The sequence below is a fragment of the Dasypus novemcinctus genome, chromosome 21 (assembly GCF_030445035.2).
Source record: "Dasypus novemcinctus isolate mDasNov1 chromosome 21, mDasNov1.1.hap2, whole genome shotgun sequence".
Taxonomy (NCBI): domain Eukaryota; kingdom Metazoa; phylum Chordata; class Mammalia; order Cingulata; family Dasypodidae; genus Dasypus; species Dasypus novemcinctus.
Genome location: NC_080693.1, coordinates 68610634 through 68627162, shown reverse-complemented (window position 1 = coordinate 68627162; position 16529 = coordinate 68610634). Strand labels below are relative to the sequence as shown.

General features: G+C 54.2%; 3 protein-coding genes across 16 annotated transcripts in view; 2 read left to right on the top strand and 1 right to left on the bottom strand.

The window, feature by feature from the left end:
• The window catches only part of STRADA (STE20 related adaptor alpha), a 49234-nt gene extending 48169 nt beyond the window's left edge, over window positions 1-1065 (top strand). For all 8 annotated transcript variants that reach the window (XM_004456793.5, XM_004456797.5, XM_004456795.5 and 5 more), the window contains one exon: window positions 167-1065. In XM_004456793.5, coding sequence (XP_004456850.1) covers window positions 167-325 — 159 coding nt within the window. In that variant the 3' untranslated portion in view covers window positions 326-1065. The remainder of the gene's footprint in view (window positions 1-166) is intronic.
• Window positions 1066-3603: 2538 nt separating this feature from the next.
• On the top strand, window positions 3604-5928 carry LIMD2 (LIM domain containing 2). Of its 3 annotated transcripts, XM_004456801.5 has the most exons (6): window positions 3604-3743; window positions 4367-4494; window positions 4679-4723; window positions 4805-4944; window positions 5025-5185; window positions 5727-5928. In XM_004456801.5, the coding sequence occupies exons 2-5, from the start codon at window positions 4453-4455 to the stop codon at window positions 5182-5184; spliced, it is 387 nt and encodes a 128-aa protein (XP_004456858.1). In that variant the 5' UTR covers window positions 3604-3743; window positions 4367-4452; the 3' UTR covers window position 5185; window positions 5727-5928. The 3 variants fall into 3 exon arrangements, with proteins under 3 accessions (XP_004456858.1, XP_071066840.1, XP_058140493.1); XM_071210739.1 differs by having other exon boundaries at window positions 5025-5928; XM_058284510.2 differs by having other exon boundaries at window positions 3615-3743; window positions 4405-4494; window positions 5025-5928.
• Window positions 5929-7292: 1364 nt separating this feature from the next.
• MAP3K3 (mitogen-activated protein kinase kinase kinase 3) overlaps window positions 7293-16529 on the bottom strand; it is an 85957-nt gene continuing 76720 nt past the window's right edge. For all 5 annotated transcript variants that reach the window (XM_058284506.2, XM_058284508.2, XM_058284505.2 and 2 more), the window contains 8 exons: window positions 14924-14991; window positions 14633-14725; window positions 13828-14019; window positions 13148-13296; window positions 12312-12443; window positions 11743-11872; window positions 11182-11359; window positions 7293-10061 (listed from right to left, as the gene is read on the bottom strand). In XM_058284506.2, coding sequence (XP_058140489.1) covers window positions 9833-10061; window positions 11182-11359; window positions 11743-11872; window positions 12312-12443; window positions 13148-13296; window positions 13828-14019; window positions 14633-14725; window positions 14924-14991 — 1171 coding nt within the window. In that variant the 3' untranslated portion in view covers window positions 7293-9832. The remainder of the gene's footprint in view (window positions 10062-11181; window positions 11360-11742; window positions 11873-12311; window positions 12444-13147; window positions 13297-13827; window positions 14020-14632; window positions 14726-14923; window positions 14992-16529) is intronic.

Sequence of the window (16529 nt, the reverse complement as noted above, 5' to 3'; positions counted from 1 at the left end):
TGGGAGAAATTCCCATGCTTCTGAAGCTACTCAAAGGCACTGCTCCCTCCTCTCAGTGACTCTGGCTCCAAGAGCCCATCTGTCAACGTGCCGAGGTTCCCTATCCCATGGTGTCCTGGAGCCCAGAGCAACAGGTTCTGTCACCCCACTCTCTCTTCTTCCCCAGATCAAGCGACGTGCCTCGGAGGCTTTGCCTGAACTGCTTCGTCCTATTAGCCCCACCACTGATTCCACTTTCAAGGACAACCAGTCTCAAGATCACAGTGGCATTTTTGGCCTCGTAACAAACCTGGAAGAGCTGGAGGTGGACGACTGGGAGTTCTGACCCTCTGTAGACTATACATCTCCAGCCTGGGGCATGTGAGCCTCCAAGAGCTTTCCTGAGCACTGGCCTCTTTCCCACCCTCCTGAGGCAGATTGGATAGAAAGGACATTTCTGCCAAGAGAGTCGGCTGCTTTATGATTGGGAAAGAAATTCCTGGAGACTTTTGTGACTGCTCCAAGGCTTTTGAGACACAAAGGAATCCCGACAACCAGGGATTGAGAAGAGGCCAGAAAGCTGACATTCCCAGTCCTGCAAACTCAGGTGACCTCTTCAGTGGGAAGAGATGCTGCTCTGGTCCTGCTGGCTGGAGTCTAAGCCCGGGGCTGGACCCACCTGGGAACTGTGTGGCCTCTTCCCAGCTCTTGTTCTCCCATCAGCCTAGTTTGTTTTCCTTTGCTCTCAGATCCTACACGGCCATGAATGGGCAAGAAATAAACATCCAGCCCCACTTTCCCTTTCCCTAATAATTGAAGGGAAGGGCATTTTTTTCTATTTGAATACCAGGTGAAGGCTGGGGCAGTCCATCCTTATTCCACTTATCTCTTGGGCTGTGACACCTAAAACCTTCCCGGAATTCATCTTCATAATTCATTTCTTTCCCACCAAGAATCTTATCTTAATGCCCCCTGCCAGTTGCCTTGGTGTTTTCTCCAAGGGCCACAATGTCTTGCCAAGCCTGAGGGTGTCAGTCCTTATGCTGTTAGTTTCACTGCTAGAACAAATTAAACTTTTCCAGTGGAGAGTGGCATTGTTGGATGTTTGTTTGCATCAGTGTTGGGACCCCCACCCTGATTCCCAGTGTTTGCTTACAAGGATTGCCTGCAGGCTCATACTTGTGGTTCATTCAGCCACCTCACGGTGATCCCCAGAAGTGCTTAGATAGCCTCACAACACACCAGTTTCTTTTAAAATCCATAATAGATTTGTTTCTTAACTATCTTAAAATTTTGAGACCTAATTTTAGTCTGCAGCCACCAAACGCTTTGGGGCTGGAAAGGTCTGAGTGCTGGAGACTAGCTCTCTGCAGGAAGACTTCTGGGCCACTAGGGGTGGAGGCGGAAGGTGCTTATCTTTGGCCGGAAAGGAGGTGGAGAACTTTGTTTTGTAACCTGACTTGAGGCATCTCATTACCGGGTTCGAATACCCAAAAAGCAAGAAACCTAAGCAGCAGGCCTGCCACCTGCCCTGTCATCCTGGCAGCCTGGGGGTCCCAGCATGGAGCAGGTTCTGACTTGGTCACTGTGGGCTTCCCAGAGCTGCATGTGCACCAGCTTGGTACTTTCCCCCAGCTTGTCCCTCGGGTGAGGGGCCCACCTCTTTAACTCAGGCACTTAGAATGTCAGAGTAAGGAAGCACTACTCTTGAGCTGCTTTGAACCCTCAAATGCCCTTACTTTCCACAAAAAACTTTCCTCAGAAATTTTACCTGTTGAAAAAAAACTAAAACAGTTTCCTGTGGGCAATTAAGATGCTGAGGTGAAGAGACTGACATTAACTATGAGCTGGGAGTTAGGTGGGGCCCTGAAATGTCAAGAGTGCATTTGAAGACCAGGTCACATTTATTTCCAACTCCCCACCTTCCCCCTGCCCAGTTCACTTTTTCTTAAAACCTCAAGTTCCCTTTTCCTAACACCATTCTTCTCAGCCCATTTGCTCTCTTTGCATGCTGCCTTGCTGTCAGTCCACCCTCAATATCCACAATGCTGATTTTCTGGAATTTTCCTACCTACCTGCAGTTCAGCCAGAGAGCAGTGCTGGGCAGGGTGAGGGGCGCCAGGGCCCAACCCAGCCAGCTCTGCTTTAGTGCCCCTGAAGGCTTTACTTTCTTGCTACCTTTGAGAATCTGATGACAGGTATGGAAACTTTCTGCAAGAAAAATGCACATCCACAGTTTGAGAGTTCTCACACACTCCATCTGGGAGTCCTCAGGCAAAATGCATCTTTTTCTAGAGAGGAAAGTGAAAAGTGAAGTGTCTGCTGGGGTGCAGAGTGAGCCCAGGGAGCAATTGGAAGCTGGGGCAGCCTTGCCCACTCCCTTGCCAGGCATTTAGGTACAGAGCCCTTCTGGTCCCTGACAAATGTGTGGGCCCAGCTCTGGAACCACTGGTTCTATTCCTGCCACAGTATGGGAACAAGCTATGTTTAGGGCTGTGCTTCCTCAAACAGTTTCCAGCCTGATTTCAGGCAAAGCCAAGCACTCCCTGGGTGGTCAGGTCCTGGCCTCCCAGCGGAGGTCCCTCCAGGAGGATGCTCCCAATGAGCCATAGATGTTCTGCTGTTGTGCACAGCCATTGGAGCCTGCGGTGGTGGAGATCATTGGGCATGGCCAAAGGAGCGGGGAGTCAAGAGCTAGGGTCAGGAGACCTGGCTTCTAATGCCCGCGTTGCTGGCAGAGCACTAGCTTTGTTACCTGCAATGAGTCACTTCAGATCTTAAGACCTTGTTCCCTTGTGGGTAAATGAGGTTTGGGGCGTTTTGCGGCAGAAACATCTTCCTACCCTACCTGGACTTCTCAGGGGCAGCGGTGCCTGCAGGGGATAGGGGTTGACTAATCCCACAAGTTCCGCCCACACCAACGCTTTCGGTCGTCGGGCCTTGGGAAGGTGGGTGCTCTTGGACCCTTGTCTACAGGGTCACAGGACGTGCTGGGCTGATGGTCGCGTTTCCCTGCGCCCTTCGGCAGGCCCGCCTCCGGCCTCAAGGCCGGCCCGGGCTTCTCCGCGTGCTCCCGGGGCCTTCTTTCTTGGCGAGTCTTGGCGCGCGGCCCCTGGTGGCGGGAGGACTCCGGGGCGGGGCGGGGGCTGGGCCCGGGGCCGCCCCCGCGGTGTCTATCAGGATGGAGAGCCCACGTAGCGCTGACCCGGACTGGGAACGGTTGAGGGCCAATCGGGGGAAACTGAGGCAGCGAAAGGCCGCGGCACGCCTGGTTATCCCCCAACGCCGCAGCGGCCGCGTCGGTAGTGCCGTTTGTCACGCGACCCCAGCGGTCCTCAACCTGAACTTGCCCCGGCCGGGGGATGCTGCGCGGCGCCGCGCACCCCCTCCCCGGCTCCTGGGCCCACCGCCGCCCCTTCTCTCCCGCGCGGCTGCCCCAGGGGCGGTGCGGGCGCCGGCAGCCTGGGGTCGGGGCGTGGGACAAAGGCTGGGGGCGAACTAGCGCGGGGAAGACAAAGCACCGAGGGGGTCGGCGGCGGCGCGGGGTGCGGCGGAGCCAATGGGCGGGCGCGGGGCGGGGCCGCGGTGAGGCGGCAGCGGTGGCCGCTCGGGGAGCACTGGCAGCGGCGGCCGCTCGGGGAGCACTGGCAGCGGCGGCCGCTCGGGGAGCACTGGCAGCGGCGGCAGCTCGGGCCAGCGCCCTCCGGTCGGCCGAGGCGCCCCCCGGAGACCGACCCCCGCCCCGCGGTCCAGGCCGGAGCCCGGTGAGACCCGCGGGCGGGGCCGGGGGGAGGGCGTCCCGGGGCGCCGAGGCGGGGGCCGCTGGTCGCGGCGCAGGGCTTCTCCGCACGCTGCTTGCCCCGGGGCCCGCGTCCGCCTTTCAAGGCGGGCCTCCGGCGTGGGCGAGGCCGAGACCCGCTCGCTGCGCCCGCGGGGGCGATCGCGCCTGGGTTCTTCCCTGCGCGGGTCCGGGGCCCGAGAGGCGGGGCGCACTGGCTGCGGCTGGGCTGGGATGCGGGATGCAGGATGCAGAGTGGACCCCGGCGAGCGGCCCATCCCGCGAGCGCTGTCCAGCGCCCGGCCCTCCGCTGACCTCCCCTCACCCCAGGGAGGGGCCCCCCGCCCGCCCGCCGGGCTCGCACGGCGGCTGCGCGGGGAGAATCGCCCCCTCCCCTCAGCTGCTCCCCGCCAACTTTGTTTTTCTTCCCCCAACACATGGTTCCACTCAGGGACCCCCGCCCCTTGGGAAGCAGCGTGGGGGCCCGGCGGGCGAAGAGGGCTGGGGGAGGGGCGGAAGTGGCAAGACCAAGAGCAACAGGAAATGACTTGGGGAAAGTCCCAACCGCAGCCCCCAGCCCAGCCTGTAAACATCCCCACCCCCCTGCAGGAGGCTGTGGGGCCCTCCAGACCGACTTCCCCTTGCAGAAGCCCGCGGGTGCCGCGCCTCCAGCCCGGCCGCCAGCACCTCCAGCTATGTTCCAGGCTACAGGAGCCGCCCAGGCCACCCCCTCTCACGTAGGTGATCAGCAAGCTGGGAGGGGCTCCTGGGTAGGGGTCTGGCCTGGGGGTAAAGGGGTGGGAGCAGTGGGTTTGCCTGCTACCCTGTGCGCCCTCTTGAATGCCACTGGGGTCTGGACTGGTGACCCAAGGGCTGGGAAGTCCCTGATCCGATCCTGTTCTGACTACCCCTTTCCCCCAGGAAGCCAAAGGCAGTGGTGGCAGCAGCACTGTGCAGCGCTCCAAGGTAGGGTCCCGGGGTGGGCTGTGTGGAGAAAGGAAGGGATGGGCACTGGCTGGCACCTGGCTGAGTCTTTCTGCTCCACAGTCCTTTAGTCTTCGGGCCCAGGTGAAGGAGACCTGTGCTTCCTGCCAGAAGACTGTGTACCCCATGGAGCGGCTAGTGGCAGATAAGCTCATTTTCCACAACTCTTGCTTCTGCTGCAAGCACTGTCATGCCAAGCTCAGGTGCGCCCTTGCCCAGCCTGCCCCTACCCTCGCCTTCCAGTCCTCACCTCGCCTGACCACTAGCTCTTCTGCTTCTGCAGCCTGGGCAGCTACGCGGCACTGCATGGCGAGTTTTACTGCAAACCCCACTTTCAGCAGCTGTTTAAGAGCAAAGGCAACTACGATGAGGGGTTTGGCCGGAAGCAGCACAAGGAACTCTGGGCCCAGAAGGAGATGGACTCCGGCACCAAGACAGCCTGAGGTCCCACTGGCCTTCCTCACCCTCCCTAGAGGACTTGAGCCGGGCAGGGGGAAGGGTGGGAAAGAGATTGGCTCTGGGCTGGGGGGGACAGGGTTGAAGGGCATGAGGCCTTCTTGCTCAGGCAGAGGGTCACAGGGGCAGGGCTCTGTTCCCGGCTCTCTTCAGGCTCCCTTAGTGGGTGGGGGCCTGGGAGCCAGGACTGGAGTTTGCTTACCACCTGCTGTCTGCTTCTTCCAGCCACCCCACCTCAAGGCCCCCAGGAGTCCCTCCTCCCAAGCCCAGCCAACCTATCTAGGTGCCTTTTCTCCAGCAGGGAGTCAGCATGCCCCCCTCAGGGTCCCAAGTTCTCTCATTGCCACCCAGGGCCCTATGCGGCCCCCATGTCTCCCCATCTACCTCTGCCCTTAGCCTGGTCCTGAGCCACGGAGACGGGGAGGAAGGAGAGGGACAGTGCCACACGCTGGGCCTCGCCGAATGCCCACTGTGGCCCCGCTTGGGCAGGGGATGGGGAAATGCAGCGGCCCTGTCCCCGGCAGGGCAGGTGGACCCCAGTGGGGCTCAGGACCGTCTCACACCACCAGTGTGAAGAAGCGGAAGCGGAAGCACCCTCCAGGCTGAGCCACAGCGACTGGCAGCAGGGCTGGTTGTGGCCACGCTCTCCCCTCCCCTCCCTCGGTTCTGCTGGTTCTGACTGTTGTGGTGACCCCTGTTTTAAACATGTTTATAAACAGATCCTGACTGTATTATATGGCCTGATGGGGAACTCACCATGGGGAGGGGGAGGGAATGAGGTGAGCTCAGAATGCTCCTGGCCTTGACAGGGGAAGGGGCTCTGGTGATGTGTCAGGGAAATGCTAGCCGGCTTGAGAAAAAGGGGTGCTCTTTCCAGCCAGGTCTCCATGCTGTCAAACCCAGAGTGATTTTTATAACAGAAACTCCACTTTGCCCCTCAGCTTTGGGTTGGCGAAAAGGTCCCAAACCCACACACACACACACAAACACCTCCATTTTGAAGAGGAAGAGCGTGAAGGCCTGAGAGCTTGAGGCTGAGTCAGCAGTGGTGATAGTGCCTGGCTGTGCTACTCTTCTGAGTCGGGGTGCAAAGTAGAACCCTTCTGAGTCCTTGTCTGAGCCCTAGAGGGTCACAGAAGGCCCCAACTTTCCAGTACCCTTATTCCTAGCTCTGTTCCAGAAGTCAACAAAGAATGGTGGGAATCAGTAGACCCAGCAAGTGCTGCTGAAGGTTTGGGGGCCTTCTCCCTTTTGTCCTGCCCTAGTCCCTGTGCCGTTTCTTCTCATTGCTGCCGTCTTCTCCCTGCTGTTTCAAGCTTTGGGGAGTGGGCAGCTTGTCCTTTCCTCTGAAAGGCCAGACACTGAGGGACAGGTTTATGGCAGGGCAAACGAAACAAGCTTGGAGAGCAAGACCTGCCCCCCCTCCATCCCCCACTGCAAGATAGAGGCATGAAGCCTAGGAAGTCTGGGCTGTCCTGCCTCAGATCCAGCTGTCTTGAGTTTCCCAAACTGCCTGTGGGATAGATGAGTTGGGGGACCAAGAAGACAGACACTCCTAGAGGAGTCCCACACAACGTTCTAAGTGACTTCAAATCCATGGAACAGGGTAGGGAGCTAGGCCTCAAGTTCTGGCGACAGATAGGACAGCGCTGTACTGTGGTGTGCACTGCCCCTCAAGAAGCAACATTAACACTCAGTGAGCTGAGATGGCACCTGGGCTTGGGTCCTCAGTGTAAAGACAGCTGTTGAGAACCACTTTGGGAGGTCCAGCATCTCGGATGGAGATAAGGACGTTCATTTGCCCTGCAAGGATGGGAACCCAAGCGCTGGTGAAAGTGGTCAGGAAGGCTGACAGTGCCACTGTAGCAAATCAGGCCTGATGGAGCCGCCCTCAGTGGAGCTCTCGGGAGGAAGGTGGGGAGACTGCCTTCTGGGACCCAACCAAGTCACCCCAGAACCCATCCTTAAGTCATTTCCAGTTTCCTGCTTGAGGGCCCCAAGCTTGTTGCCAGGCACCACACCCGGCACCCAGTCCCTCCCAGGCAGACACCTACTCCCCACCTGACCCAAAAGAACTGCCTCAGGACTCTGCCGGTATAAATGATCCCTTTTATTGTAAGTAATGCGCAACACTGGCCTGGCTTTGCACTGCAAGCCCTCAGTCAAGATATAGTCAAATAACTATGGCTGCAGGTTCTTCTGCACGATCCACAATTCAGACACAGACACAGAGCTGGAGTGGGCAGGAGGGCCGGATGGCAGCGGGGACTGTCCCCAGCCCCAGCCTCTCTGCTGGGTTGGCCAAGGCAGACACACTCCACGGAATGATGAGAAAATGGCAGCCTGGCCCCTTCCCACAGCAAGCCTGAGGGCTGTTAGGAAACTGCCGTTCAGAACCTTTGGGTCCAGGCCATCTAAGGGCCCCACAACTTTTCATCTGGATTATTTAATAAAAAACAATAAATAAAAATTAAGCAACAGCTTGGTCCTAAGGATGCTGAGCTAGCATGTCCACAGTTTTTGGCACAAAACAATCAGGTTTGTTTTGGAGTGTAGTTTTTGTTGGCTTGTTTTCAAATTCATTTTTAAAACACAGTCCCTGTAAAGTTAAGACCCCAGGGGATGGGGCTCTGTGAGAGCATGAACCTGGGACACGCAGAGTCGTCTCATCTTGTCAGCGCTGGCACCACACTGTTTCCTTTCAGGAACAGGTACAGGGAGGGGTGGTGCAGGCCAAGGAACTGCTACAGCCATCAGGATGGGGTCGTGGCGAGGCCGAGCTGCCGCACAGCAGCCTTGGTCAAGAGGGGCCAGTCCCCACCCTGGGTGGGGTGAGGTGAAGGCAGGAGCATATGCTCACTGTCATCAGAGGGCAGTGCTGGGGGTGCCTGGCAGAGGCCGCTGGGGCATAGGAGGGTGGAAACAGGGGCCCAGGCCCGGTTGGCCCATGCAACACATATGTCTGCAAAACGTGCTGCTTTCATTTTCTCTCTCTTGAGGCGTCCATCACCTGTAACAGTCTAGAATTGATATATATATAAAAACCATCAAATATGATCTGAGATATAAATTAACAAGTACAAGGCCTCACATTACATGATGTGAAAAGGCTAAAAACAGCGATAGAAACTACATTCATAAAAGTGCATCGTCAACATACAACGAAGGCTTTGGCTTGTTCTGGTGCCCGTGGGAAGTGGGCATGGCTGGCAATAAGCTGCCTGGCGCCAATCCCCAGCTCCCTGGGATGCCCATCCTTGGGCACTGGCTTTTTTTGTTGTTGTTTTTCTCTCTGTAATGACAACTCCCAAGGAATCGGTGTTGAGAGGCAGGAGCTTTAGCAATAGGCACATTTTGGAGGGGAGGGGCCGGAAGAAAGGACCAGCGCCCAGGCTGAGGTAAACATGGCCAACTCGAAGCTGCTTGGAGAGATGGTATCCCCAACCCCTGTTGCCATCCCTCCCTGAGGGGAGGGGCAAGAAGGGGAAGAGGCTGAGACCTCAAGGGGATGGGCAAGGCTGGCTAAGGAAGAGAGCTGACGGGTTTGGACACAGCTGGTGGCAGCACATGGGCTTTCCCTTTTACCAGAACAAGAGGGCTCTGACCCAGTGGGTAACAGCTCACAGACAGCTTGATACGATGCCCCTGGCTTTCTAACTGCCTACTCGGGAGTTAGGCAGCCAACGGCTCAGACGCCCTCATTGTATCATCCATTTTCTTTTCTGCTCCAGTGGGGAAAAGAGATGCCAGCTCAAGAGCACAAGGCTATTAAACTATAGCTCTTTCCAATCCAGCCCAAGGCCCAAGGCCACCGCAGGGGTACTCAGAGCCCACAGGGCACACCAAGTCTCCAGCTGAGAAACTGAGTACAGCATAAGAGTGACTCCAACTTGTAAAACAGAAACAATTGCATTGATGAAACTAGACCTCCCCCCTCAGTGGGGGTGATTCCAAATCTCAGGTTCCTGTTGAGGGGTGGGGGCAGGATCATGAGGGCAGGCAGGACAGGCTCCTCCTTCCCTGAATAAGGCAGCATAATATTTGCTTCATTCATCTTTGGTAAAGGATAAGGACTGGCAAAGCTGGCCTGGGGGCTTTATGGGAGAAGGCAGCCCAGGCCTCTGCCCTCCAATGGATGGTGGGACACTGGGCTTTACCTCAGACTTGAGTGGGCTCATCCAGCCCAGAGATGCCCATTGTGGTCTCCAGACGTTGGGGGGTAAGTGGGGAAGGGGATGGACAAAATAACACTCTGAATAAAAATAACACTATTCACACCCTGCGCGAGTCCTGTGCCTCCAGACTCTCTGGGCCTTGGTGCTGATTGCAGTGTCAGGACACAACCCCAAGGGTGGGGCCCACGGCTGCCCCACACAATGTTCCTAGCTGCTTCCCCTCCACACTGAGCTCAGGGCACTGGTGCCTCTGGTCTGGCAGGCTGGGGGTTCCCAGTCCTTAAGGCTGTACCCTCCAGCCCCCCCACCCCTGAGTCCCAGAGGCAGAAGGGACACACAAACGCTGGCTGGACTGTAGCTCCAGGGTCCACGGCCTTGCCTGGGAGAAGCAGCAACTGTGCTGAGCCCTTGGCAGCCCTCTGCAGCAGGGGGCGGCCGGCAGCAGCATGGCCTTAAGAGCTCAATACACGAGCTGTGCAAAGTGGTGTGCGAGCAGCTCCTCAGCTGAAGGTCTCTGGCGGGCCTCTACAAAAATGCGCCTTAGGAAGTCCCGACCGTGTTCAGAGATGTGGGAGGGCAACTGAGGATTGGTGGGCTGGGTGGCAATCTTGAAAATGGCAGCCATGGCTTCATACTCAGCCCAAGGTGGTTTCTCTGTCAGCATCTCCACCACAGTGCAGCCCAGACTCCTGCAAAGAGAACCCCGTGTCACCTGCTGGCCAGCCAGGGGATCCCAGTTACCCTGCCCACAGCTGTAAAAGGAGGCGCTTTTCTGTGCCTTTCTCAGGACACAGTGAGGGTTGACACCCCTCTGGATGGTTAATAAGGACCACGTGGACTTCATTGACCTACACGTCACCACCCACACAAGCACTTCTTGACAGACAGGATGAGAGAGCCACTTAGCACTAAGAGAAAGAGCTCCAAGACAACTGTGCTAGTTTCCTAGGGCTGCTGTAACAGATTACCACAAAACTTAGTAGCTTAAAACAGCACAAATGTATTCATTCTCGAGATTAGAAGATTCTAAAACTACTGTGCTAAGGTCATGGTGTCAATAGGGATAGTTGCTTCTGGAGGCTCTGAGGGGAGAATCTGGTTCCTTTCCTTTCCAGCCTCTAGGGGACACCTGTGTTCCTTGGCTCATGGCCCCTTCCCTGCATCACTCCAACCTCTAGCTTCCGTCATCACATCTATTATCCACTCCTGCTTCCTTTTAGAGGGACCCTTGTGATTACATCAAGCCCACCTGGATAATCCAGAATACTCTCTCCATCTCAAAATTCTTAATTTAATCCCTCTGCCATATAAAGTAATAATCCCAGGTTCCAGGGATTAGTATGTGGATATCTTTGGGGGACTATTATTCAGCCACCATAAAAACTTTCCAAGGGGAAGAGAAGCTCTTACAACTTCCAGGCCCTTTCAGAGGATGGACATGAAGTTAAGTACAGCAAAGAGCTCTAAGAGAGGGAGCAGGAGACTGCCATTGTTGACAGACCAGCCCAGGTCTCCAGAGTCCAACTTCTTCAGGGATTCTGCAAACATCAGGGATGCTTTCCGTGGCCTAAGTTGCCAGAAACAACACACAACCTGCTATCTGGGGTTAAAACAACGCTTCTGTCCTCTGTGCTGCTGCACACTCAGAGCTCTCTGGGTCCTGGATGCACCAGTCTGAATCCTGGCCTACCTGGCAAGATGCAGGTCTCACTGCATTGCATCAGATGGCAAAGCCCCAGGGTTCATTTCTAAGCTTTAGACCTATGACAGCCAGAAGAGGGATGGGGCCAACACGTCCCCAGTGCTCACCAGACGTCTGCCTTCCTTCCATAGCCCTCACCGCTGATCACCTCAGGGCTCATCCAGTACGGCGTGCCGGTGACCGAGCGCATGCCCGTCCCTGACATGCAGATGGTCTGCAGGCGCTTGCTGGCCCCAAAGTCCCCCAGCTTCACATTCCCAGCGGAGTCTCGGAGGATGTTGGCTCCTAGGGCATGGAAGGGCAAATGCTGTGACTCCAGATCCTCTTGGCATTTTTCTGTCATCCTCCCTCCTTCCCTTGGTCACTGAGGGCTGGTGGGGAGGGCCAGGACTAGCACTGAATTAGACTTGGACTGCTCAGAGCAGTCTAGCAAAGGGAAGCCTCAGACCTTCCGTATGGAAGTACCACCACAGCCAGCACTTGCACAGCACTTTACAGAATTTTCTGAACTTGCTCAACTGACTCACACCAATCCACCAAGTAAGATGGAATTAGGGCTCCATTTTTCAGAAAGTTCAGAATGGTAAAGGAATTGGCACAAGGCAACCAGTCAGTAAGGAGACTTGAACCCAGATCTTGGGGACTCCACACAGCCTGACCCCACTCACCCTTGATGTCCCGGTGAACAATCATGTTGCTGTGCAGGTAGGACATGCCCTCTAGTATCTGCCGGGTGTACTTTCGAGTCACGCTCTCTGTCAGTGCTCCATAGGCCTTCAGCTGGTCTTTGACTGAGCCCTATCAACCACAAGGAGTCAAAGGGGGCTAAACAGTCACAGGATGGGAATGGGTGCAACCAAGGGGCACTGGTGATATGTACTTAACAAGGGGCCGTTGGGCAGCTTAGAGAAAAATAGGAAACAGTCCTTCCCTCAAGCAAAGTATGACCCAAACCCGGGGGAAGGGAGGCCCTCAGCTCCAGGGAAAGGCTGTACTTACTGGACTAGTGTACCAGCCCTGCAAGCCTCAGATTAGGGGAGGGTCAGGCCCTTTCACATTCTACCCCATCACTGCAGCTAGAAGTAGAGCCCCGCTTCCTTCAAGTCCTGCCAACACCTCACCTTGCTCTCCTAAGCCTCTGGAGCCAAAGGAAGTCAAACCCATGTCAAAGCGGCCCCTCCTTCACAGATCCCAGGCTCTTTACAGGGTGTCTCACACACATTCAAGAGGCACATACCCCTGGCATGTACTCCATGAAGATGGTCAGAGTCTTCTCAGCACGGTCCCGCAGACAGCCATAGTACTGCACAATGCGCTCATGCTGTAAATTCTTCAGCAACTGGATTTCACATTCCAGAGCACTCACCTCCTAGGGGAGGGGTCCAGTGGTCACTCCAGCTCTCAGGGCCCAGTTCTAGCTAACTAGTACCACCTTAGCTTGCCCTAGTCAGTAACCTCACAGAGGTCTGCTTGGGAACTTCTGCTGGAGAAAAAGGGAACCTCTTTCAACTGTTTGGCAATCGGCCACAATGCTGGGCAACTTGTGGGATGGTGGCACTCCCACTGTCCTCAAAGAAGACTGACAATGGGGTGGGAGAAGGGGTTGTTGGTGTTTGGTTAAAGGAACTGCTGTATTTGTCCCCTCAACCTGAAGTGTAAGCCATACTCAAGGGTGAACGCGAGAGACAGCCAATATGATTACTCCTTTAGAGGTGGACCAAGTGAATGAAGCCCTGTGGCTCCTTCTTGGGCCGAGGGCTGGAGAGAGGCATTTGTTTGCTGAGCATAGGACAGGCAGTGCTCTTTGGGCACTGGTCATCACATCTCATTTTGAGTTGCTTGGGACTTGGCATCAACTCTCAGTTCTTCATACCCAATTCCCCACAGATATTTGATGGTCTTTGGATCATAGTCCCTTCATCCCATGGCTAGGGTCAGGGTGGACAGCAATGGAGCTTAGAAGGAAGAATAACTGGAGAAGCAGCCTGTAGCATCCAGGGCAACTACTCAGACTCCAGTGAAAGGAGGACTGGAAGGGAGGCAGTGGGAGTCAGATTATGAGGAGGGCAGTACCTTGCTTGTCTCAGGACTGTCAGGGTCAAACTGGACCTGCTTAGAAGCAAGTTCACGTCCCGTATCCACATCATAGCACAAATACACCCGGCCAAAGGCACCCTGGCCCAGGAGCTTCCCCCGGCGCCAATTGATGGGGGCACTAGGAGCTACAGGAGAACAGAAGGAAAGAGCATTACTTCATGGAAATTATTTATTCATATCCTGTCTCATTCCCAGAGGTTCTAAGATGGGACTCCTGGCTCAAGCTCCTCCCTCACCTGGCACCATCAAGTCCCTCAGAATGGGATATCCATCCCAATCTGGAATGGCCCTGGTACCCTGGTAATCTGGCCTTAGGATCAGAGTCCTGAAGCAGAGTACTGGCAGAGGTCATGGTTAAATGCTCTTCTGCACTGATCAAATACTTTATGACCAAACCCACTAAATATCTTAATATGGCAGGGATTGAGGATGCTAAAGACCAGGGAGAAGTACTTCATTTCATGCAACAGTGGAGAGTCAGCCCTAAGGCCCAGGGGTCTGCTGCCCACTCCAGGGCTCTTCCAGTGTGATAAGAATGAGCCAGAACAGCCTATTGCTGAGCCGAACAGAGCCAGTGCATGCTCTGTCCTTCAGCCATTGCAGCTTGTCTGGGTATCCCCTGGGTGGCCTCTTCCTAGCCAGGGATGACTCCTCACACTTGGTTGGCACATTCCTCTCCTGCACAGAGAGGGAGTTCTCGCTGTCCGCACTCCGCAAGCGCCCACGGGGGTCCAGGTATTGCAGGGCCAGACCCAGGTTCTCGCCATTTGTGCTCAATGAGCGGCTGGAGGGTACCAGGGTGAATAAGTTGCCTTGATGACGCCGTATTCGTGGAAATGTCCTTCTGCCTAAAAGGATGCAGGGGCCAGAGAAAAAATCAGGGCACTAGCCACAAGGCTGAATGTGCAAATCAGGCCCTTGCAAGAACTGAGAGAAAACACCAGCTCCGGTCCAACCTATCTGCCCTCCCACCCAGCTCATGCCAGAAGAATGACTGTCCAAGAAACAGGGCAAAAACAGGAGTTAAGAAATAGTAGCTACAGATGGTTCAAGGGAGCCCTGGCCAAAGGGAAAGCACAGGGCTGGCCCTTCGGGCTTGAAATCACTCGCAAGACCAATCAATGGTGGACATTTCTATTACTCTTGGCATCCTACTCCTAACTCCTCTGAATAGTTTCATTCAGTTTGCTGCTCAAGACAAGAGGGTGTGTGCAAACTGGTGTCCCTTAGAGTACTCTCTGGACTCAGACAAAGAACAAGATTCCCAGAGGCAGTATCTAGATAACAAATACCCTCCTCCCTAGCTGCTTCTTTGTCCGTCTCCAGTGCCTCAGGTATGTGGTACAATTTCTCAAGGACACAGGAAAGCGCCAGGGCCCAATCACTTGCAGCTCTTCTACAGCTGAGCCTTAATTGCGTCCTTTCCAGAGGTAGCCAGCAGAGGGCACGAGGAGTACTCACCGTCATTGTAGTCCTTGTGGTGCACAGATACATGGTAGCGCCGTGGGTAGGTTCCGCCTTTGACTCCTTTGTCATAGAGCTGAGTTTCCCGATCTGAGTAAGACAGGGGAATCACTGGCTTCTGGGTTGGTCAGTAGGTCACCTGAGACCGCAGGGCGGCAGGCCAGAAGAGACTTAAAATAGTCCTGGCTTCCCAACTAAGTAAAAGCAGAATGCCTGCAGTCACCCACCCTCACCCCCACCTCCCACTCCCCACCACGGGCACACACGCCCAGGCTCTATGGAACTCACCCGAGTACTCCTGCCTGTTGTCTGGGAAGCTCTGGGCTCGGGACATTCGTGATTTCCGGAAGGATGGGCTGGAGAAAACAAAAAAATAAATCACAAAATAGATTTCAGTGTATTTCCACAGCAGCCCATCAGGCTCGAAGGCAGGATATCCAGTTGCACTCCTTTTCCTAACTCCCTCCCACATCATCACATGATAGGAAGCAGAGTCTGATTTAGAGAAACAGCGCTTTTTCTGAGCTTGTATTATTTCTCCACCTCCCTTCACTCCCCCACTAGTCTGAGGGCCAAAGCCTGCAGAACCCTGAGAAATAAATTCTCCAGTCCTACACCAAACTCCACCCTGGCTGTCTAATGCTTTTTGTTCTTGACTTTTCTTCCCACCTCTGCTTGGATCCCCGCAAAGGTGAAAAACTGCAAGAAAATCCCTTGTAAGAAAAAGAGGAGTAATATTTGAATAGAGAATCTTTGTAGTTTACAGAGGACTGGCTGGCTTTCCTATTTATTTTACAAAATGAGTTGCTTCTCATTTAATCTCCACAACTCAGTGAGGTAGGAAGAATAAAAAAATAATATAATAGCAGGTACCAATTATAGAACAGCTGCAATTTCTATTCTTCCCAGATACCTTACAGTATAGGTTATTCATTTACTTATTTATTTTCTTTTTCCTTTTTTTTTTCAGTATAGGTTTTAAGATCCCTATTTTACAGATGGGGAAACTGAGGCTCAAAAAGTTAAAGTAAACTGCCACGGATATAGCTAGTAAGTAACAAAGCCAGACTTCAAATCAAGGTCTGTATTTCCAATGTCTGTATTCTTATCACTAAACCAGCATCTTCCGTTCAGACTAGTCACTACCTTTCCATTTTAGAGATGGGGAAACTAAGGGGTAGAGAGGTTATGGGACTTGCCCAAAGCCACTTAACTAATAACTGATGGAGATGGAACTGGATTTAGCTGTATCTGGCTCCAGACCCCATACCTTTCCCAGATCCCACAAAGAGAAAATGGGAGAGCCCTAAGCTCAAGGCAGGCCAGGCCTCCAGAAGTACATCCAGATCACTGGGTTTCATTCTCGAAGAGAAGAAAGCAATTCACAAGGACAAAAAAAAAAATTCAAAAGGACAGGGAAAAAGCCCAAGAATGGAGAGGTAGGTAAATTTAACTATCTTTTCCATCATCCACCTGAATGGTCCTTTCCCTCACACATGAGTGACATCTGAGATAGCCACAGTTCAGTCAAGGCAGTGAGTTCAGGAGCTGCTCCCTACTTCCCAACTAATACTCATCTCTCCCTACTCCCCAGTGGAGGGAAGGTCATGCCCCTGTTACTTTTACCTGTACCCTCTTGCTCCCCTGCTTGGAGAGCAAACCAGAACAAGGCTACACACTGGATACCAATATATAACTATTAGTGTATTCAATGATATTTAGAGGGAAGACAGTGTTCATCAATTTCAAATATGTTAGGAAAGACATAGCACAAATTTGGCCAGGGTCATAAATTCAGTAACTATGTGAACAAAGAAAATAAAATTCCCAGATCTGCTAAAGAGCCTCTGACCATAGCCCTAACCCCAAACACACAGGATCAAAAGTCCTCTTG